The sequence below is a fragment of the Schistocerca americana genome, chromosome 1 (assembly GCF_021461395.2).
Source record: "Schistocerca americana isolate TAMUIC-IGC-003095 chromosome 1, iqSchAmer2.1, whole genome shotgun sequence".
NCBI classification, from domain to species: domain Eukaryota; kingdom Metazoa; phylum Arthropoda; class Insecta; order Orthoptera; family Acrididae; genus Schistocerca; species Schistocerca americana.
The window spans coordinates 140,981,093-141,000,042 of record NC_060119.1 but is presented as its reverse complement, the minus strand read 5'-3'; the positions used below and the strand labels follow the sequence as shown (position 1 = coordinate 141,000,042).

Here is an 18,950-nt window from a genome sequence, read left to right as displayed (position 1 = left end):
CTACACTGTATGTGCCATTTGGCTTCTCCCACCCAACACCAGTCCCTCTGAACTACGGAGATGGGAACTTGCACTCCAACACATCCTTTCATCCCGCCATCCCCCTGGACTGAACCTACGTTAAACAACCTCACTCCCATTCACTCTTCAGTCTTCTCCTCTTTCCCTTTCCTCTTTAGCCATTCACACATCTTTTCATCCTACATAGTTGTGTTTATCTTTATACTATGTACCTCTTTACTTCTGTATGCATCCTCTTTGGTTTGAAGCTGGCACAGTACTTACAGTAGAATATCTTTGGCTTCCCTCTGACAACCATGCCTCCATCCTTGCTATCCTCCCTGTTTACCTTTCCCTGTTGCTTCATAACCTGGGTTGTGAGTAACTGAATCCACTTTCCCTTCTTCCCTTTTTTCCCCTCTCTCCTCCCTGATGAAGGAACAAAGTTCCGAAAGCTAGGAATGTAAATTTTCAGTTCTGTTTTATGTGTATCTATCGGCTGTACTGAGCTGAGGTAAGTACTGGCCAGCCCCTCTATCTCTTTGTTAGTATTTGTTTCACTTCTTATATGAGATTTTCCATTAATCATTTAGATCACCTATATGGTCCACATCCTTCATTATTTTGTCCCTTTTGTTAGCTATCACTTACGTCTGTCATCTTAACACTTTCTCTTCTTCAGTGTTTTATATATACATAAATAAATATTTTCGTCACCAACTGTGCTAGTTTCATCTTCCTCCTATTATCTTGTTCCGTTTATAGTCCTCTTCTCTTTTTTATTTATTGATTTATTTATTCAACATTCCATAGTTTTAACGTTCGTTATTCGCTGTTTCCCAGCGAACAATCACTGCCAACAATCTCTTCCACACCTACCAGTATCATCCACTTCCGTCGATTTCTTGTTGCTGGCGATATTTTTGTGCCATTGGCTATCTTTCTCTGCGACAAGAAAATTTTTTTGGGACATTTCTGCCCCACCCGCGATCTTTTTTGCGGCACCCGCGATCTTTTTTGCGGCACGCGCGATCTTTTTTGCGGCCCGCGCGATTGCTTTTGCGGCACGCGCGATTGCTTTTTGCGGCACGCGCGATCGCTTTTGCGGCACGCGCTATCTTTTTTCGCCACTCGCTATCTCTGTTTTTGAGCTACGTGTGTTCTTTTTCCCCTGATAAGGACATACTTGCTTGGTCTGCTCAACTTTTTCCGTATTTTTCTTAAATAGTGGTCTTCCTTTGGTATTGAACATTACCAACACAATTTCTTTCCTTCTCGTCCTTCCCTCCGTGTTTTACTCCTTCTTGTGATTACTATTTCAACTTTAGTTATTTAATTTCCCTACCCACCAGTTACCCACTATGTACCCTAATCCTATACCACATTATTTACATTCATTCCGGAAACATGCATTCACCGTAGCCAAACTGCAATCCCACAGACTTTTCCTCCAGTCCTGCTTAACCTTTGGAATTACCCCTAAAGGGCTTACCTTAAAAGTTCCCATCTCCGGGTGCAATTCCTCCTTCCGCTAGTCTCTCCTGGACTTCCAGAACCTTCAATCCTTAGCCCTTACCCAACTTGTCCTGAATCTCTACACTACTTCATGTAACCACCACTCCCAACAGCTCCTATCTCTCTTCAAAGTCCTCCACCTCTCAAACCCTTGCTTGGAGAACACACTGAGGAACATCATCCTAGAAGCCAGCTGCAAACTTGAGTTCCATGCCACACACCACCTGAAAAAACTATCCACAGTGCTAGTGCAACACCTAAGAAGTGGGGTCCCTCTCCCTATCCCTCACAAACACCAACCACAACAGAACCTTCAACAAACCCCCCTCATAGCCAACAAACCTAGCCTAGCCACCCTACTCAATCTCCCCATCCCAGCACATACCCCACACAGACCAAATCTCAACTATAACCACAGTCAAATGCCACATATCACCAGTCCCAATTCAGTCCTAAACCTCTCATCCAGATCCCTCTCTCCTCCAGAGACATCTGTTCTATCAAAAGGCTTAACCTTTAGCCCCACACCTAAATTCAACCACACTGCCCTGGTTAAAGATCTCCTCTCATTCACCCGGAACCTCAACTGGAAATATCACTTCACTACCCAAACACAGCCCCCAAGTACTAGACCCAGTGTTGAACCCTGTCTAGAACAGTTCCGACTGCCTTCTCAAAGGGATCCTCCTCCCCTCCCCCAAAACCATCCCTTGCAGACATTTCAGGAATTCCTCACATCCAGTGTTGCCTCCCAGTCCTTCTTGAAGAACATCCCGACAACCCCCAACATCACCCCAGCTGAATCCCGTGCCATTAAGGAGCTGAAAATAGACCACTCTATTGTCATCCTCCCGGCGGATAAAGGCTCCACAACTGTCATACTTGACCGTGTGGAGTATGTGGCAGAAGGACTGCGTCAACTCTCTGACACCTCAACCTACAAAGCTGTTACTCAGGATCCCATTCCCTCCATCCAGACTGAGCTGCAAAAAATCCTAAAAATCCAAGGTCCCTCACAAGGCCTCACAACGGCTTCCATAGACTTACTCACTCCACCTGAGCCACGTACCCCTACCTTCTACCTATTACCCAAAATCCACAAAGAGAACCATCCTGGCCGTCCCATTGTAGCAGGCTTCAAATCCCCAACCGAACGTATCTCAGCTCTGGTAGACCAGCACCTACAACCTATCACCCGCAGACTCCCATCTTACATCAAAGACACAAACCACTTCCTAGAACGCCTCAAATCCATTCCCACTCCTCTCCCACCTGAAACCTTTCTTGTCACCATAGATGCTACATCCCTTTACACAAACATCCCACATACCCATGGTCTCTCTGCCCTTGAGCACTACCTCTCCCAACGCCCACCCGAAGATCTTCCAAAAACCTCGTTCCTTATCACACTTACCAACTTCATCCTCACCCATAATTACTTCACTTTTGAAGGCCAGACCTACAAACAAATCAGGGGAACGGCCATGGGAACCAGGATGGCTCCCTCCTATGCCAACCTCTTCATGGGCCGCATGGAGGAGGCTTTCCTGAAGACCCAACAGCTGCTTCCCCTGGCCTGGTATAGGTTTATAGATGACATCTTTGTGGTCTGGACTCATGGTGAAGAAACACTCCTTAATTTCCTCCATAACCTCAACTCCTTTTCGAATCTGAATTTCACCTGGTCCTTCTCCAAAACCCAAGCCACCTTCCTGGATGTTGACCTTCATCTTGTTGAAGCTCACATCCACACCTCTGTCCATATCAAACCCACAAACAAACAACAGTACCTTCACTTTGATAGCTGCCATCCTTTCCACATCAAACGCTCCCTTCCCTACAGCCTAGGTATTCGTGGCAAACGTATCTGCTCCAGTGACGATTCCCTCAACAACTACACCAATAACCTGACCAGTGCTTTCCTCTCCCGCAACTATCCTGCAGACCTTGTCCACAAACAGATTTCCCGAGCAATACATTCCTCCCCGTCCAACAACAATGTTCCTACCCCCAGACCACACAGAAGCATCCCATTTGTCACCCAATATTATCCTGGCCTCGAAAACATCAACAAATTACTCCGCCAGGGATATGACTTTCTCAAGTCAACCCCTGAAATGAGATCATCCCTTGACAAAATTCTCCCCACACCACCCAAAGTTGCCTTTCGTTGCCCCCCTAACCTCCGTAACATCCTTGTTAAACCCTACAATATTCTCAGACTACCTTCTCAACCCAGCGGTTCCTACCCCTGTAACTGACCCCGCTGCAAAACCTGCCCCATGCATCCCCCCACAACCACCTACTCCAGCCCCGCTACTGGTAAAACATACACAATTCAAGGCAGGGCTACGTGTGAAACTACACATGTCATTTATCAACTGACATGCCTGCACTGCACAGCCTTTTACATCGGCATGACAACAACCAAACTGGCTGAGCGCATGAACGGACACAGACGAACTGTCCGCCTAGGAGATGCCCAATACCCAGTAGCGGAGCATGCCCTCCAGCATAATTCTAGGGACCTAGGAACCTGCTACACTGTATGTGCCATTTAGCTTCTCCCACCCAACACCAGTCCCTCTGAACTACGGAGATGGGAACTTGCACTCCAACACATCCTTTCATCCCGCCATCCCCCTGGACTGAACCTACGTTAAACAACCTCACTCCCATTCACTCTTCAGTCTTCTCCTCTTTCCCTTTCCTCTTTAGCCATTCACGCATCTTTTCATCCTACATAGTTGTGTTTATCTTTATACTATATACCTCTTTACTTCTGTATGCATCCTCTTTGGTTTGAAGCTGGCACAGTACTTACAGTAGAATATCTTTGGCTTCCCTCTGACAACCATGCCTCCATCCTTGCTATCCTCCCTGTTTACCTTTCCCTGTTGCTTCATAACCTGGGTTGTGAGTAACTGAATCCACTTTCCCTTCTTCCCTTTTTTCCCCTCTCTCCTCTCTGATGAAGGAACAAAGTTCCGAAAGCTAGGAATGTAAATTTTCAGTTCTGTTTTATGTGTATCTATCGGCTGTACTGAGCTGAGGTAAGTACTGGCCAGCCCCTCTATCTCTTTGTTAGTATTTGTTTCACATCTTATATGAGATCTTCCATTAATCATTTAAACATGGACTATAAATAGTTTGGACAGGAAGAGAATAGAAGCTTTGGAAATGTGGTGCTACAGAAGAATGCTGAAGATTAAATGGGTAGATCACATAACTAATGATGAAGTATTGAATAGAATTGGGGAGAAGAGAAGTATGTGGCACAACTTGACAAAAAGGAGGGACCGGTTAGTAGGACATGTTCTGAGGCATCAAGGGATCACAAATTTAGCATTGGAGGGCAGCGTGGAGGGTAAAAATCGTAGATGGAGACCAAGAGATGAATACACTAAGCAGATTCAGAAGGATGTAGGTTGCAGTAAGTACTGGGAGATGAAGAAGTTTGCACAGGATAGGGTAGCATGGAGAGTTGAATCAAACCAGTCTCAGGACTGAAGACCACAACAACAACATATATAGGCCAAAGTTTCAACTGATCACAAATCACTAGTGTCTCTTTTTAACCCTTTGGACAAATCCACATATTGCTTACAGTGGTGAACTCTCTTCCTGTTACAATACAATTATGAGATAAATTTTCAACCTGTGGCACAACATGCAAGTGCTGACAACTTATCGCATTAGCCAACTGGTCTGGATACTGCATTTGATAAAGAAGAATTGCTTTTTTTTTTGTTTAGATGTCGAAGCTCAGAATGTTGTTTACAGTTTTCATATTACTGCCATTAAAACTGCAGCTGTGGTAGCTGTGGATCCCATTTTAAGTAAAGTTGTTTCTTTTGTGCAACACAGCTGGCTGGACAAACCTCTGGGCCTTGCTTCTGATTCTTTGAGAAATTATTTTGCATTACAAAATCATCTTTCACTTTGGGGAGGAGTGCTGCTGTTAGCTACAGAGGACACTGTTCCCCAGGTTGTAGTCCTATGGCATGAGGTTATGCATTTATTTCATGTGGACCACTGGGTTGTGTCATGTACAAGAGCGTTGGCACACAGACATGTCTTTTGGCCAGGCATTGATGGGGAAGTAGCATGAGTTGTTGCAGCCTGTCCACTGTGTGCCACCTGCCAGGAGGCTCTCCGTGCTTCTTTGTCACTGTGGCCAAATCCACAGCAGCTTTGAGAATGAATTCATGCAGATTTTGTGGGACCTTTTCTTAATTTCTGCTAGCTTGTTGCAATTGACACTTATTCTAAGTTTTCAAATGTGATGCCTTGTCTGTCTACTTCTGTGGTGGCAAAAATTTCGGTGTTGTCAAAAATTTTTGCGATGGAAGATCTTCTGTGTACCTCAGTTATAGACAATGGCCCCCAGTTCATATCTCAGGAATTTGCAGATTTTTGTAAAAAAAACATGGTGTTCACCATGTCATGGCTCCTCCCCTCCACCCTCAGTTGAATGGGGAAGCAGAATGACTAGCACAAACATTTAAGATTAAAATGAAAAAGTACATTTTGGATGTGTTGCTGGACATAGTTCTTGACCAGTTCCTCAGTTCTTATAAGTTTGCTCCTCTTGACGTTAAGAGTCCGGCAGGGTTATTGCACCGTCATCAGCCTTCATCTCTGCTACATCTGTTTCAGCTGAAGCAATGCCATCTGCCAGCACCAACGCAGCAATGCTTCCAGCTGGCACAGCTGTTTGGACTTGTGGGTTTGGCTGCTGGCTGAAATTGGTGCCAGCAGTAATTGAGAGTACCTGCGTCCAATGCCTCTGCATCGTCTGTGTTGCTGGTGGGAGGGTGTCACGACACGTCAAACACCTACTACCGACATGAGTGGTCGCACCACTGCTGCCCAATTTTCACTTCTGTCTCCTCTGCTGTGGGTGCCCATTCAGCTGTTGGGGCCACAGTGGGACCCCGGCTCCTGTATCGTCATAGGTGGTACCTTGCAACCACCTCCATCACAGTCAGCACTACCTGTTCTGCTGCCTTTACCGCACCCTCCTTCCCTGGGGTTGGACTCAGACATGGAAATGGACACTGCACCAGTGTCATCTATCCTACCATATCACCTCTCAGAGGAGGGCGGGCACCAGACCTTCCCACAATCATCCCATTTCTGACCATACACATTGATGGCAGCATGCCGCATGATCAACAACCTACATTGCTCACAGAAGAAATGGACATGAGCACAATGCTCACTTCTTTGCAAGGGAAGAGGGGTGTTGCGAGTACCCATTTTGTGTGTGCAGCACTTCATAGTTTGTGTGTGAAGTTTGTGCTTGATTCGACCACATGGATTGCTAATATAACAGCAGTTGTGCGCACAGCCTGTCAGCTGCGCCCCCTGTTGAAACTAATGGCTATACAGGCCAACGCAAGGCTCTGCTGGCCACTTGTGTATTGCTATTGTATTGTATCTTGTCTTCCATGTATGTGTACTGTTTGAGCAATAAATTACAGTGTTCTTGGGTAAGAACACTTCATTTTGATTATTGTGTTGTTTTTATTTATTTTAATTGAGGTGCTGAGAACCATAAGGGCCTAAAGCACACTATCATTGATTTTGAGATTGTAGCATGTATGCAGACTCCTGGAGAGTATTGATCTTATGGTGAACCAGCTTTATCTGTACCTGCAGCCCCATGTTGTATATATGAACATTCACAAAAATGTGTCTCATCAATTTCTCGGATATTAATTTGTCAGGGCCAATGTATAAACCATAGTTTTCTTGCTCTGTGGTGCTCAGTTGTTATCTGGAGTTGACAACATAATTTAGTGTCTACATCATGTGCATAACATTAACACTCCATAATCGGAGGTGTATCAGCAGTTTTATCTAAACTTCAAGCAACAGAATGTGCTTAATGGTAATGATGAAATGTGGACCATGAAGTGTTTGAATAGGTCATAACTGTGTGTGTGGTGCATTTTGTATCTGTTCTTTATTAATAATTTTGGAGAACATTTCTTGTGGAGAATGTTTTGATTGTAATTTCACATTAAATATAAACTTTACAACAGTCAAAAAACACTACTGTGACTAGCCTGTATATGAAAATTTTGTGAATGAACATTAAAAATAAATATAATTTAAATATTAATTCATATTTCATACCAAAGACAGTACATTATTTTTTCATAGGAAGTATAGGATGTTGAGAATTGGTTAAAAAACAATTTATACCTATGTGACAGGTGGTTTCCCTGTAAATCTGATTTTACAAACATCTATTTTTCTCACAGTTTTGTTTCTGCATTTTGGACTCTTGTCATTCTCAGTGTCTCAGTTTTATTTATTTCAATCTTTAATAAAGATTATTTTTAATTTCTTGCTTCTGTTGAGTCTAAACCAACACATATTGACAGATATGTATGTGGTGCGAAACTGCTTTGAACATTCTGTATGCTGTGAATATTTTGACAGCCATTAGTCTCATCACTGAGTAGTTTGTAGCACTGTAAGTGGACAAAGTTATACCACAGCGCAAATTAACAGGCATCTGCAAGACTTTTACCTACAGTGAAATCTTTAAGAGTACTGGCTCCATGTTCTGTCTTGAGTGATGGTATTACGACTGATTACAAATGCATAATAGTTCTTTAGCACTATATAAAATAGCATAAAAGCTTTAATTTATAATTATTTCAGGTTGAAGTAGGAGTCGTGTGTCAGTGCAAAAACTCATATTGAGCGGAGAACCTTCTGTACGTAAAATTATTCCATTGGAAATTGTAGTGTACTAATACTTCGCAATGAAATTTTTGTCATTCATGATGGTAATGATTATATCAATATGGATTATGATAATAATGAAATGAACAGGAAATCATTAGGTGAGTGCCAGTTCCTCAATGCCATTAACAAAAAAGTTGCATCCTCTACTACTAGTAATCATCTATTCATTATTGCTAAAAATATTATCAAATAATCTCAGACTTGAGCTACTTAGATTCTTCTTTTCTTTTGTTTCTACATCAGAGAAACAGATGTAGTCATTGTTTTAATACTTTGCATGTGGTAACTGAATACTTCTTTGTTGTTATTTATTGTAATTTATGTTTATATACACTAAGTGCTCAAAAGCTACAGGAAGGTACTGGATGCGATGGCAGTCATCGGCTGCTGAAGCCTGCACAGTGCATTTGTGTATGTACGCTCCTAGCAAAGATTAGCAGTGATCTGATATACTGTTGCTTGCCCTGTATGTCTCTGTGGAGGTGACTGATGTCCATTCGTCAAATGCTTGTGGTCAACCTGTGTGGCACATTATACATGTGGAAACATTATTTCTGCAATACTGAAGATTCACCGTAGATACTGTTGATCTTAGAAACCCAAGTTCTTGTAATCTCCAATATGCTATGACCTATGTGTTTTGCACCAGTTATCATCCAATATTCAGAATAAGTTAATTCATAATGTGCTGCCATGTTCACAATGCATCTACCTGCAGCAGACTGTTCATATATCATGCCGCATCTAACTGCAACATTCATATATCATGTGAGGGGGGATATTCCAAAAGTAAGTTTCATCATTGTTTCTCAAATGGAAACTTGATTGCCAAAAACAATTACACCATGGCATCATGAACTATACACCTAGTACTATTTTTCAGCATAGTCACCACTGACATTGATACATTTGTCATAGCATGCACTCAATTTGAAGAACCCAGTCTGAGAAAAATCGGTGCCTTGTGATGCAAGGAATTATTGAACAGCCTGCTCTACCTCAGCATTGGTTTCAAAGTGATGTTCCAGTAGTGCGTCATTCAATACAGGCAGCAGGTGAAAGTCTGATGAGGCAAGATCAGGGTTGTAGGCTGCCTGATCCAATATCTCCCATCCAAACTGATGAGTCTGGTTCTGTGTGAGACTTACTGTATGTGGCTTTGGACAGCACAACACATTCATTCAATAGTCCTGGTCTCTCTTGTTGAATGGTGGGACAGAGTTTGGTGAGAGTGTCACAGCAGCATGCCACACTGATAGCCACTTTCTGGAGGAAATCAAGGAGAATCACATCTGTCACATCCCAGAACACTGGGTCATATCCTTTTCTGCGGAGGGAGATATTTTGAATTTTTTCCACATTGGTACACTGGGATGCTTCCATGTCACTGAGACAGCCTTGGATTCTGGGGTAAATGCACACCCACATCTCATCGTCTGTGATGATTCTGAACAGGAACTCATTTCCTTGTCATGTGTATCACATCAAGTGATCAAGACTGATTCCCATTCTCGCACTCTTGTGATCCGGGGTCAGGGTTTTGGGTCCCAACCTTGCAGACACATTTCAGTAACCCAACAAATCATGGAGCATTTGATGGGTCTGAGCATGGCCAATATGTTGTGTGGACACTACGTCCGACACCATTATGCATCTGACCACTAACAGCAGGTCAGGTACTGACCTCAGGTATTGAAAAAGTGCCAGCCAATACTGTGGGTGAAGTGGGCATGAGAACATGCTCCCAGCATCTACAAACCTTGCTCTCTTTTAGCATTTGCATGGGTATTTTGAATGGTGACATCAATATTCTTTGTGACGTGCCTTAAGCTTTTCTCATGTTTCCATTCATGGATGTGTAAGGCCATGCACTTCGACCTTCATTCATCACACTCTGCCATCCTTCTCTGAACATGCAATACCTGCAAACAACCATTCGAAGAGATGTGTCATCTTCATCATACAAGCTCTGCAGGAGTTTATGGATGATGGGCACACTAGTCCCACATGCCGATTCATACTTCCATTGGCAACCACATGTCTGTTTGCCATCATGATGTTTACTCAAATAACCTCAGGCACACCAGTCTGCTGTGACTCTCTCTTCTTTCACACTCTGCACATGGGTAATTCTTCCATTGTTGAACCAGTAACGGGTGTGGATTCATATGGCATTTGTTTGTGTGACCTGGTGTACCATCTTATCTTTCAAAAACAATGATGAAGCTTACTGTTGTATGTTGCATATTTTTAAATAGGTTGACTGTTCCTGTGACAAAGCCACTAACTTAATAAAAGGGGATTTACAATATTTTGTTTAGAAGTTATGTAACAGCTTGTACCAAAATTTATTTTGTGAATATTTTTGATGACTTTCCTACTCACCTTGATAATATTTTTCTGGGGCTGGTAGCAGAGTTTAATTGCAAAAAGTATTTTTTAGATACACTGTATACACATTTCTTTCACAGAATGGACCTACTATTCTGTTTTTGAAGTGCAGACATATTTATCAGCAAATGCGACTGAACTTTTTTTTAAGATAAACGGATGTGTCTTTCATTACAATGTCCTGGAAATTAACTCATGACATGAACTGAGCAGACATTCTATATTCAGGAATAAAATGTTTGTTTCATTAATACATAAACATTCATTTTAAAAGCAATTGCACTGACAGTAATGTTAACTAAGAATGGCAACCATATGAAAATGCAATGGCAAGTGGGCCTGTGGTTGACAGAGAAGAATGCAAAGATAGGAGCAGTTGACATATGAAAACTGCTGCCACAGTAACATAACAGCCTTCTTTGTGTGATCTATGATACTCTAAAAAACTATTAATTTGTTAATTTTATTAGCTCGTTTTGTAGCAAATTGAAAAACTCTGAACATAATTTGCCTAAAAATCATAACTTTACCTTCTCAAATTCCAACACTTTCAGATTAAAACTGTGTGCCGGACCAAGACTCGAACTCAGGGCACTTGCCCATGATAAGCAAATGCCCCGAGTTCGAGTCTCAGTCTGGTGTGCAGTTTTAACCTCCACAGCAGAGTGAAAATTTCATAGTGGATCCATCACTTTCATCTAGAGACATAATCGCTTCTCCCTTGTGTTAATCTTCCAATTAATTTGTGTGTTATTCACCTTTTTATGATGTCAGCAAATTTGAAACGCTTGATTATAGACTGGAACTTTTGTGTATTCCAAGTTTCCTTTGGTGCCCTGTATGTCTTGCTCAACCATTGCTTCTGTTTCTCCGAAGTGAAGTTCCTTTCTTTTAACCAGTCAAATTGAAAACTGCTGTTATGTCCGTCAGACCATTTGATATTGAAATTTCCGTCAGCCGCCTGTGGACAAATAAAATCTAAGTACTGATTTTAAAAGAAAGGCAGAGAGAACAGGAGGATATGTGAGATTACGTGCATTTCCTCCAGTTTCATAAGAAGGGGAAAGAAACAATGAGAGATTTGAAAGACTGAATTCTGAGCCACGAGAAATATGGTGGAATATGAGGAGGTGAAAACCAATAATCAAATGCCAAAAACAGAGGAGAACAATGTAAAAAACATGAGATAGTAAAACAAACAACAAAAAGAGACAGTTAACATTATAAACAGAAAGTATAATGAAGATGGAACAGATACGAAGTCTAATCTATATTGCGATGGAGAAGGAGCTGTAGTAAAAGGAGGATTAGAAGAAAATAACACATAAAAAGTGGAAGAGAGTAAAAAGAAGATCAGCAAGAAAAAGTTACAAGAAGGATGCTGTAAGAATAGCTCGCAAGAAGGTTGCTTGGACAAATAGGTGAAAGAAGCTAGAAAGTGAGACAGAAACAGGCAACAACTGGAGCAATCTGTTTTATTTTGAAGGCGATGTAATGAAAGAATCAAGAATCTGGTAAATTTAAAAATGATTCTCTGTGTTTTTCATCAAGTAACACAATATAACATTTCTCACCATATTTTGTTGAATATTTATGTTACTAGTATATGACAACATCATTTACAGTCTGCATCTGCCTACATCTGAAAAAGATCGTTTAATATTTCATTCAGATCTTTTGTATACAATAATTATATTCTAGTCCAAAGTTATTGGAAAGGCACAAAATGGCATAACATTCTATTCAAGATGACCTGAGATACTGAAAAAGTGCCAGCCAATACTGTGGATGAAGTGGGCATGAGAATATGCTCCAACATCTACAAACCTTGCTCTCTTTTAGCATTTGCATGGCTGTTTTGAAGGGTGACATCAATATTCTGTGTGACATGCGTTAAGCTTTTCTCATTTGTCATCTATGCCTCAGTCAAATTCAGTTACAGTCTAGAAAAGGAAAAGCATTACAAACTTTCCTTAAAATAGGATGTATTTGACAAAAATTTGTAGGTTGTAATAGCAGTTTTTGAAGGCCTTTGTACCAGAAACAGAACCCTGCTCTAAACCCTAGACATGAAGTTGAAGTATATATGGAAGATATTTTTCTGAGTTGCACTGTAGTTGTATAACTTACGATTCAATTGAGAATTATATTTATTACAAGCTATCCCATAGAAACTGATTAACTTTGGGCATCAAAACCTCCTGCAGAAGGAAAACAAATCTGTATGCCTCAGTCAAAAAGTCCTCAGAAAAGGAAAAACATTACAAACTTTCCTTAAAAAAGTTCTAAGAAGGGCAAAGAGTATTTTTTTTTAAATCAGAAATTGACATCTCTAATAAAAAAATTAAAACCATATGGAACATAATAAAAAGGGAAACACATAAAATCCCTGCTGCAGAAAACATCATAGAGATTAAATCACATGATACCATTAATGAAACTGTTGAAATAATTACTGACATTTTTAACAACCACTTTTTGGCATCAGCAGCCCAAACTAGAGCAACATGTTCTGTTGGTGAAGCCATGTTATCCCTAAAAGAGCTATTAATAATAATAAAAAAAACAAGCAGATTAAAATGTCTCCTGTTACAGTACATAAAACTGAGAATATAATTAGAGAGATGACAAGCAAGAATTCTGTTGGTGTTGATGGTATCTCCTAAAGATTACTGAAGGAATGCTATAAGCCAATAAGCAAAATACTGTGCCATATATTCAATGAATCCTTCCAGCATGGCATTGTTCCTGAGTGACTAAAGTATGCTATTGTCAAGCCTGTCTTTAAACAAGGTGGTAAAACTGAAATTATCAACCAACAACCTATCTCCCTTTTAATAACCTTATCTAAAATTCTAGATAAATTCTAACAAAGTGATAGAGGGGCAGACCAGTACTCACCTCAGCTCAGTACAGCCGATAGATTCACAAAACAGAACAGAAAATTTACATTCCTAGCTTTCGGAAAAACCATGCCTCCATCCTTGCTACCCTCCCTGTTGCTTCATAACCTGGGTTGTGAGTAACTGAATCCACTGTCCCTTCTTCCCATTTTCCCCCCTCTCTCCTCCCTGATGAATGAACGAAGTTCTGAAAACTAGGAATGTAAATTTTCTGTTCTGTTTTCGGCTGTACTGAGCTGAGGTAAGTACTGGCCAGCCCCTCTATCTCTTTGTTAGTATTTGTTTCACATCTTAATATGAGATTTTCCATTAATCATTCTTGATAAATTGGTTAACAAAAGACTTACTGACCACTTGATTCATTATCAAGTACTAAACAATAGCCAGTTTGGATTTCAACAGTGTGTATCAACAGACCAAGCTATTTTCTCCTTCACCCACCAAATCTTAGAGTCTTTTAATAATAAATTATCTCCCGTTGGTATCTCCTGTGACCTTTCTAAGGCCTTTGTTAGTGTCAACCATGAAATCCTCTTAGCAAAGGCTGAACATTATGGTATAAGTGGATCAGCTGGCTCACGGATAAATCCTCCCTAACTGTAAGAAAGTTGAATGACTCTGAGGGGCACTGTGTATCATCTAGCTGGGACTCTATTGGCTATGGTGTTCCTCAGGGCTCTGTACTTGGTCCCCCTTCTCTTCCTCATCTTTATCAATGACATTCCCCTGTGTCTACCTTTAAAGCTCATTTTACTCTTTTCGCTGATGACACCTCCATCCTCATCAACAAAACTCCCAACCACAACTGAAGGAATCAGCCAATATTGTCTTTAAAGAAGTGCTTAATTGGTTTGAAAATAATGGGTTATCACTAAATGTTAACAAGACCCAGTTTGTTCATGTTGAAGTAAGTAGAAAAGTGGAGGATCAATTAAATATTAAATGTAATGATAGTGAGTTATTACACGTTGAGTCATCCAAGTTCCAGGGTGTACAGCAATCTAAAATGGTCTGAACATATCTTACATCTACTCAAAAAATTCAGCTCAGCAACATTCGTTATTTGTATTATTTCCACTGTCTGTGACTGAGACACCACAAAAACTGCTTATTTTAGTTACTTCCCTGCACTATTGTTGCATGGCATAGTTTTCTGGGGTAATCAGCCACTTTTCAAAATAGGAGAGTTATTAGGATAATGAGTGCACTCCAGTCTAGTCTAGACATTCTTGTAGAAACCTTTTTAGAAAATTAGGGATACTGACAACTGCATGTCAATATTATCTACTCCCTGAGCAACTATATAAAACCAATGATTCAAACCAGACCCACAATACCAGGAGGAAGATGGACCTCAAATATGAATTAAAAAACCTTTGTACTGTGCAAAAAAGAGTCCATTACATGAGTTGCAAGGTGTTCAATGCTCTCCCACCATCACTGATATCACTTGTTCATGAGCTTCCCAAATTTAAACAACAGCTCAAACACTATCTAATAGTTCCTTTCATTTGGTTGAAAATTTAGTTGTGTTAACTCTAATCGATTTTTTTAAAATTAAATCTGATATACTTTTATACATTATGACAGTTGGAATCATTTTTAACATTATTATGTCTTTTATGTAGCTATTAAGATCTACTTTTATTTTAACTTTTTTAAATGTAATGTTGCCTATACCTAATAATGTGTATTTTGTCTTATAACTGTATCTCCTCTTGCAGGAGAATTTTTTATGTGTTCCTTTTGTATAATTTGTAACAATCTGACATGTCCCACATCCATGCAAATGTATTGCTGTATTGGATTTATGGGGTATAAATAACTAATTAAATAAATTTCCTTCATACGCCAGAGTATTGGTCATATCTAAAGGCGTTGGGATGATGCACAGTAGCAAAAGAAAGTGTACCATACAATGTGGTGGCCAATAGCATCATTCCATTGGTTATGACTGTTTGGGCATTTCAGAGCATAGGTTGAAAATTTATTAATGATATTTGTGTTAATGTGTGCTTGGTTATGCCTAACTTGTTATAAGTGTGTACATTATGGATGACAACATCCAAATACCTAATATTATACAAAATGAATCAAGGATTTAGAATTTTATTCACCATAGATCATTTTACAACGATATTGGCTTTATCAAACAGGATGTAGTAGTACATACATAACAATAAAATAAACTAGTGTCACTACATTATAGAATACATTTTAAGCATGGCAGTGTACCAAATTAAATGAGGATGGTTTCTAAAAGTTAATGCAATAATCTATACTGTACTATAATATAATATACATGGTGAAAAGTATTTAAACCAACAAACAATAGGAGGCTCTAGGGGACATCAAAACAAATATTTTCCCCTAGTGTCATTTTTTTCCTACGAGGAGTATTTAAACCGGTAGAGGAAGATTTCTCTGGTGGCAAATTAATTAAACCAACAAACACTTTTCCATTTTTTTATGATTAAGAGACAAAACATTAACACAACCCAATTTCAATTACAGTAGATTTTCAAAAATGCCTCCATTGACACGTAAACTAAGTTTACACCATCGAATCATGTTCTGTCTGACACGGGCAAAAATCTCAGGAGTATCCTGAATTGTTCCTGCTGCTGCTACTACCCTGGCAACCAGATCCTCTTTCGATGCAACAGGAGTTGTGTAAACAATGTTGCACATCTCTCCCCGCACAAGGAAGTCCAGAGGAAACATATCTGGGGATTGAGCAGGCCATGGTACAGGACCACCTCTACCAATCCACGTTTCTAGGAACCGTCGGTCCAGGAATCAACACACATGATGACTCAAATGTGCCGCCGCCCCGTCATGTTGGAACCACATGCGTTGTCTACTAGGGAGCAGGACGTCTTCCAGCAATTCTGGCAATGCTCTGCTGAGAAAATTGTAATAGTGCCTGCCATTTAATGGTCTAGGTAGCACATGCATCCCAATTAAATGGTACCCAACAACATCAACCCACACATTAATGAAGAACCGCACTTGATGAGCGCTAGTAAGTGTGTCATGTGGGTTATCCTCACTCCAAACATGCAAATTGTGCATGTTGAAGACTCCATCATCTGTAAACAACACAGAGGATGGAAATGTAGGATGCATTTCACACTGTTCCAGGTACCACTGCGAAAACTGTGTTCTGGGTGGATAATCAACTGGTTCCAGGTTGTAGACATGCTGTAAGTGAAATGGACGTAACAACTGCTCTTAAAGGACTGTTCTTACATTCGTCTGATTCGTCCCCATGTTATGTGCAATTGCATGAGTGCTGATTGAAGGATCCTGCTCCAGATGCTGCCCGACAGCTTCCTCAAATTGCAGCATTCTTACCTGCGACGGCATCCCTGTCCAGGTAATCTGCTAAATGACCCGGTCTCACGCAGATGTTGGTACACAGCAGCAAAGTCGTATGATGCAGGATACGGCGATTAGGATATTGTTGTTGCTAAACCCACTGTGCAGCTCGCTTGTTGTTGTGCGCTACGTAGTACGTACCAAACATATCAGTGTACTCACTACAGGTGTGTCACTCCATTAGTAAACAGAGACAATGCACTACTACACTGGTGGACAGCAGTTGCCTACAACTAAGAGTGTAATACGGCCTCTAACAATTGAGCAGTGTAATACGGCCTCCTCCAGTTTAAATAATCCTCACAGGAAAAAATGACATTAGGGAAAAATATTGATGTCCCCTACAACCTCCCAGAGTTTGTCAGTTTAAATACTTTTCACCCTGTAGTATTGTATTATGTATTGTATACACTATGTAATTACACATGATTAAGCACTGCACACAATAATATGTTTAACTACAGACAACTTTTAAATGCTAATATCCTCCTCAGGCATCTCAAAGAATTCTTTAATGTCATAGAATGGATGATCTGACAGCCAGTTGTACCACTTAATTTAAAAAAAAAATATTATATCCATAGACTGAACATGAACTGACAGTTTATCAAACATTTTGAGTGGATTAACTTTGTGAGAATTTCCTGTTCTTGCTAATCTGTGGCGTGGTATGTCTAATTACCCTTAGCCCTGGTGTTGTGTTCATGTATTTCCCCTCTGGCAATAAATTCTGAAATATTATTTTTAATATAGAGTAGAACACATAGATGTATAAATTTATAATTGTGAGTATTTTGAGTCTGGAGAAAAGAGGACAACAGTGCTCCCTATGACCTCTTTTACATGTTATGTGTAAGACTTTTTTTGTAATTTGAAGATTTTCTTGATGTGAGGGAAGTGCCCCCATATAATCAGACCCTATGAAATATGTGACTGGAATAGCCCAAAGTACATCACCAGAAGGTACTCCAAGATCACTACCTCCCTTAGTTTCAAGATAAGATATGCCACCCATGATATTTTTTGCATACGTGGTTGACATGTTCCTTCCAATAGAGTTTTGCGTCAATGTGAATACCTAAGAGTTTTACTGACTTATTGCCCACTTCATTTGATATTCCCATTAAAAGTTGTTGGGATTTATCAAGATTGCACAGGAGCTTATTGGTTGCCAACCAGTCCATGGGCCTTATCAAGTGTTTCTTTTTTTAGGCTATTTAGATCTGAAATGTTCTGATGTGTGGTAGGTAGTGTTGTATTGTCAGCAAAACATACGACAGGGTAGGCTAAGGTTTTAGGTAAATCATTAATAACTACAATGAAGAAGAAGGGTCCAAGGATAGACCCTTGTGGTACACCTGTGCTGATATCCATTATAGAAGAATTTACACTTCTGACTGAAACAAATTGTTTTTGGTTACTTAAATAAGAATTTATCACAGCTAAAGTGCTCCCTCTCAACCCATAAAACTCTAGTTTCCCCAGTAGTACTTCAACAGAAAAAAAAGGTTCAAATGGCTCTGAGCACTATGGGACTTAACTTCTGAGGTCATCGGTCCCCTAGAACTTAGAACTACTTAAACCTAACTAGCCTAAAGACATCACACACATCCGTGCCCGAGGCAGGATTCGAACCTCCGACCGTAGCGGTCGCCCAGTTCCTGACTGTAGTGCCTAGAACCGCTCAGCCACCCCGGCTGGCCAACAGGAATGCAATCTAAAGCTTTGCTTAGGTCACATAACACCAGTGATACCATGTTATTGTTTTCAAAAGCTATTACGGTTTGGTCAATGATTTCCGAGATGGCCCCTGTTGTTTTTTCCCCTTGCAAAGACCAAACTGAATGCTACATAGGATATTGTGTTTTTCAAAGAAGCTGCCTATTTGTGTGTTTATCAGTGCCTCAAATATCTTTTGGAATATTGGAACAATGGAGACTGGTCTGTAGCTATGGGGAAGATGTTTTTCCCCTTTTTCAAAAACTGGGACAACTT

General features: G+C 40.4%; 1 protein-coding gene across 3 annotated transcripts in view; it reads right to left on the bottom strand.

Moving 5' to 3' along the window:
- Window positions 1-18,950, bottom strand: part of LOC124620705 (gamma-butyrobetaine dioxygenase-like) — a 203,852-nt gene that overhangs the window by 36,414 nt on the left and 148,488 nt on the right. For all 3 annotated transcript variants that reach the window (XM_047147090.1, XM_047147088.1, XM_047147089.1), the window contains one exon: window positions 11,430-11,632. In XM_047147090.1, coding sequence (XP_047003046.1) covers window positions 11,430-11,632 — 203 coding nt within the window. The remainder of the gene's footprint in view (window positions 1-11,429; window positions 11,633-18,950) is intronic.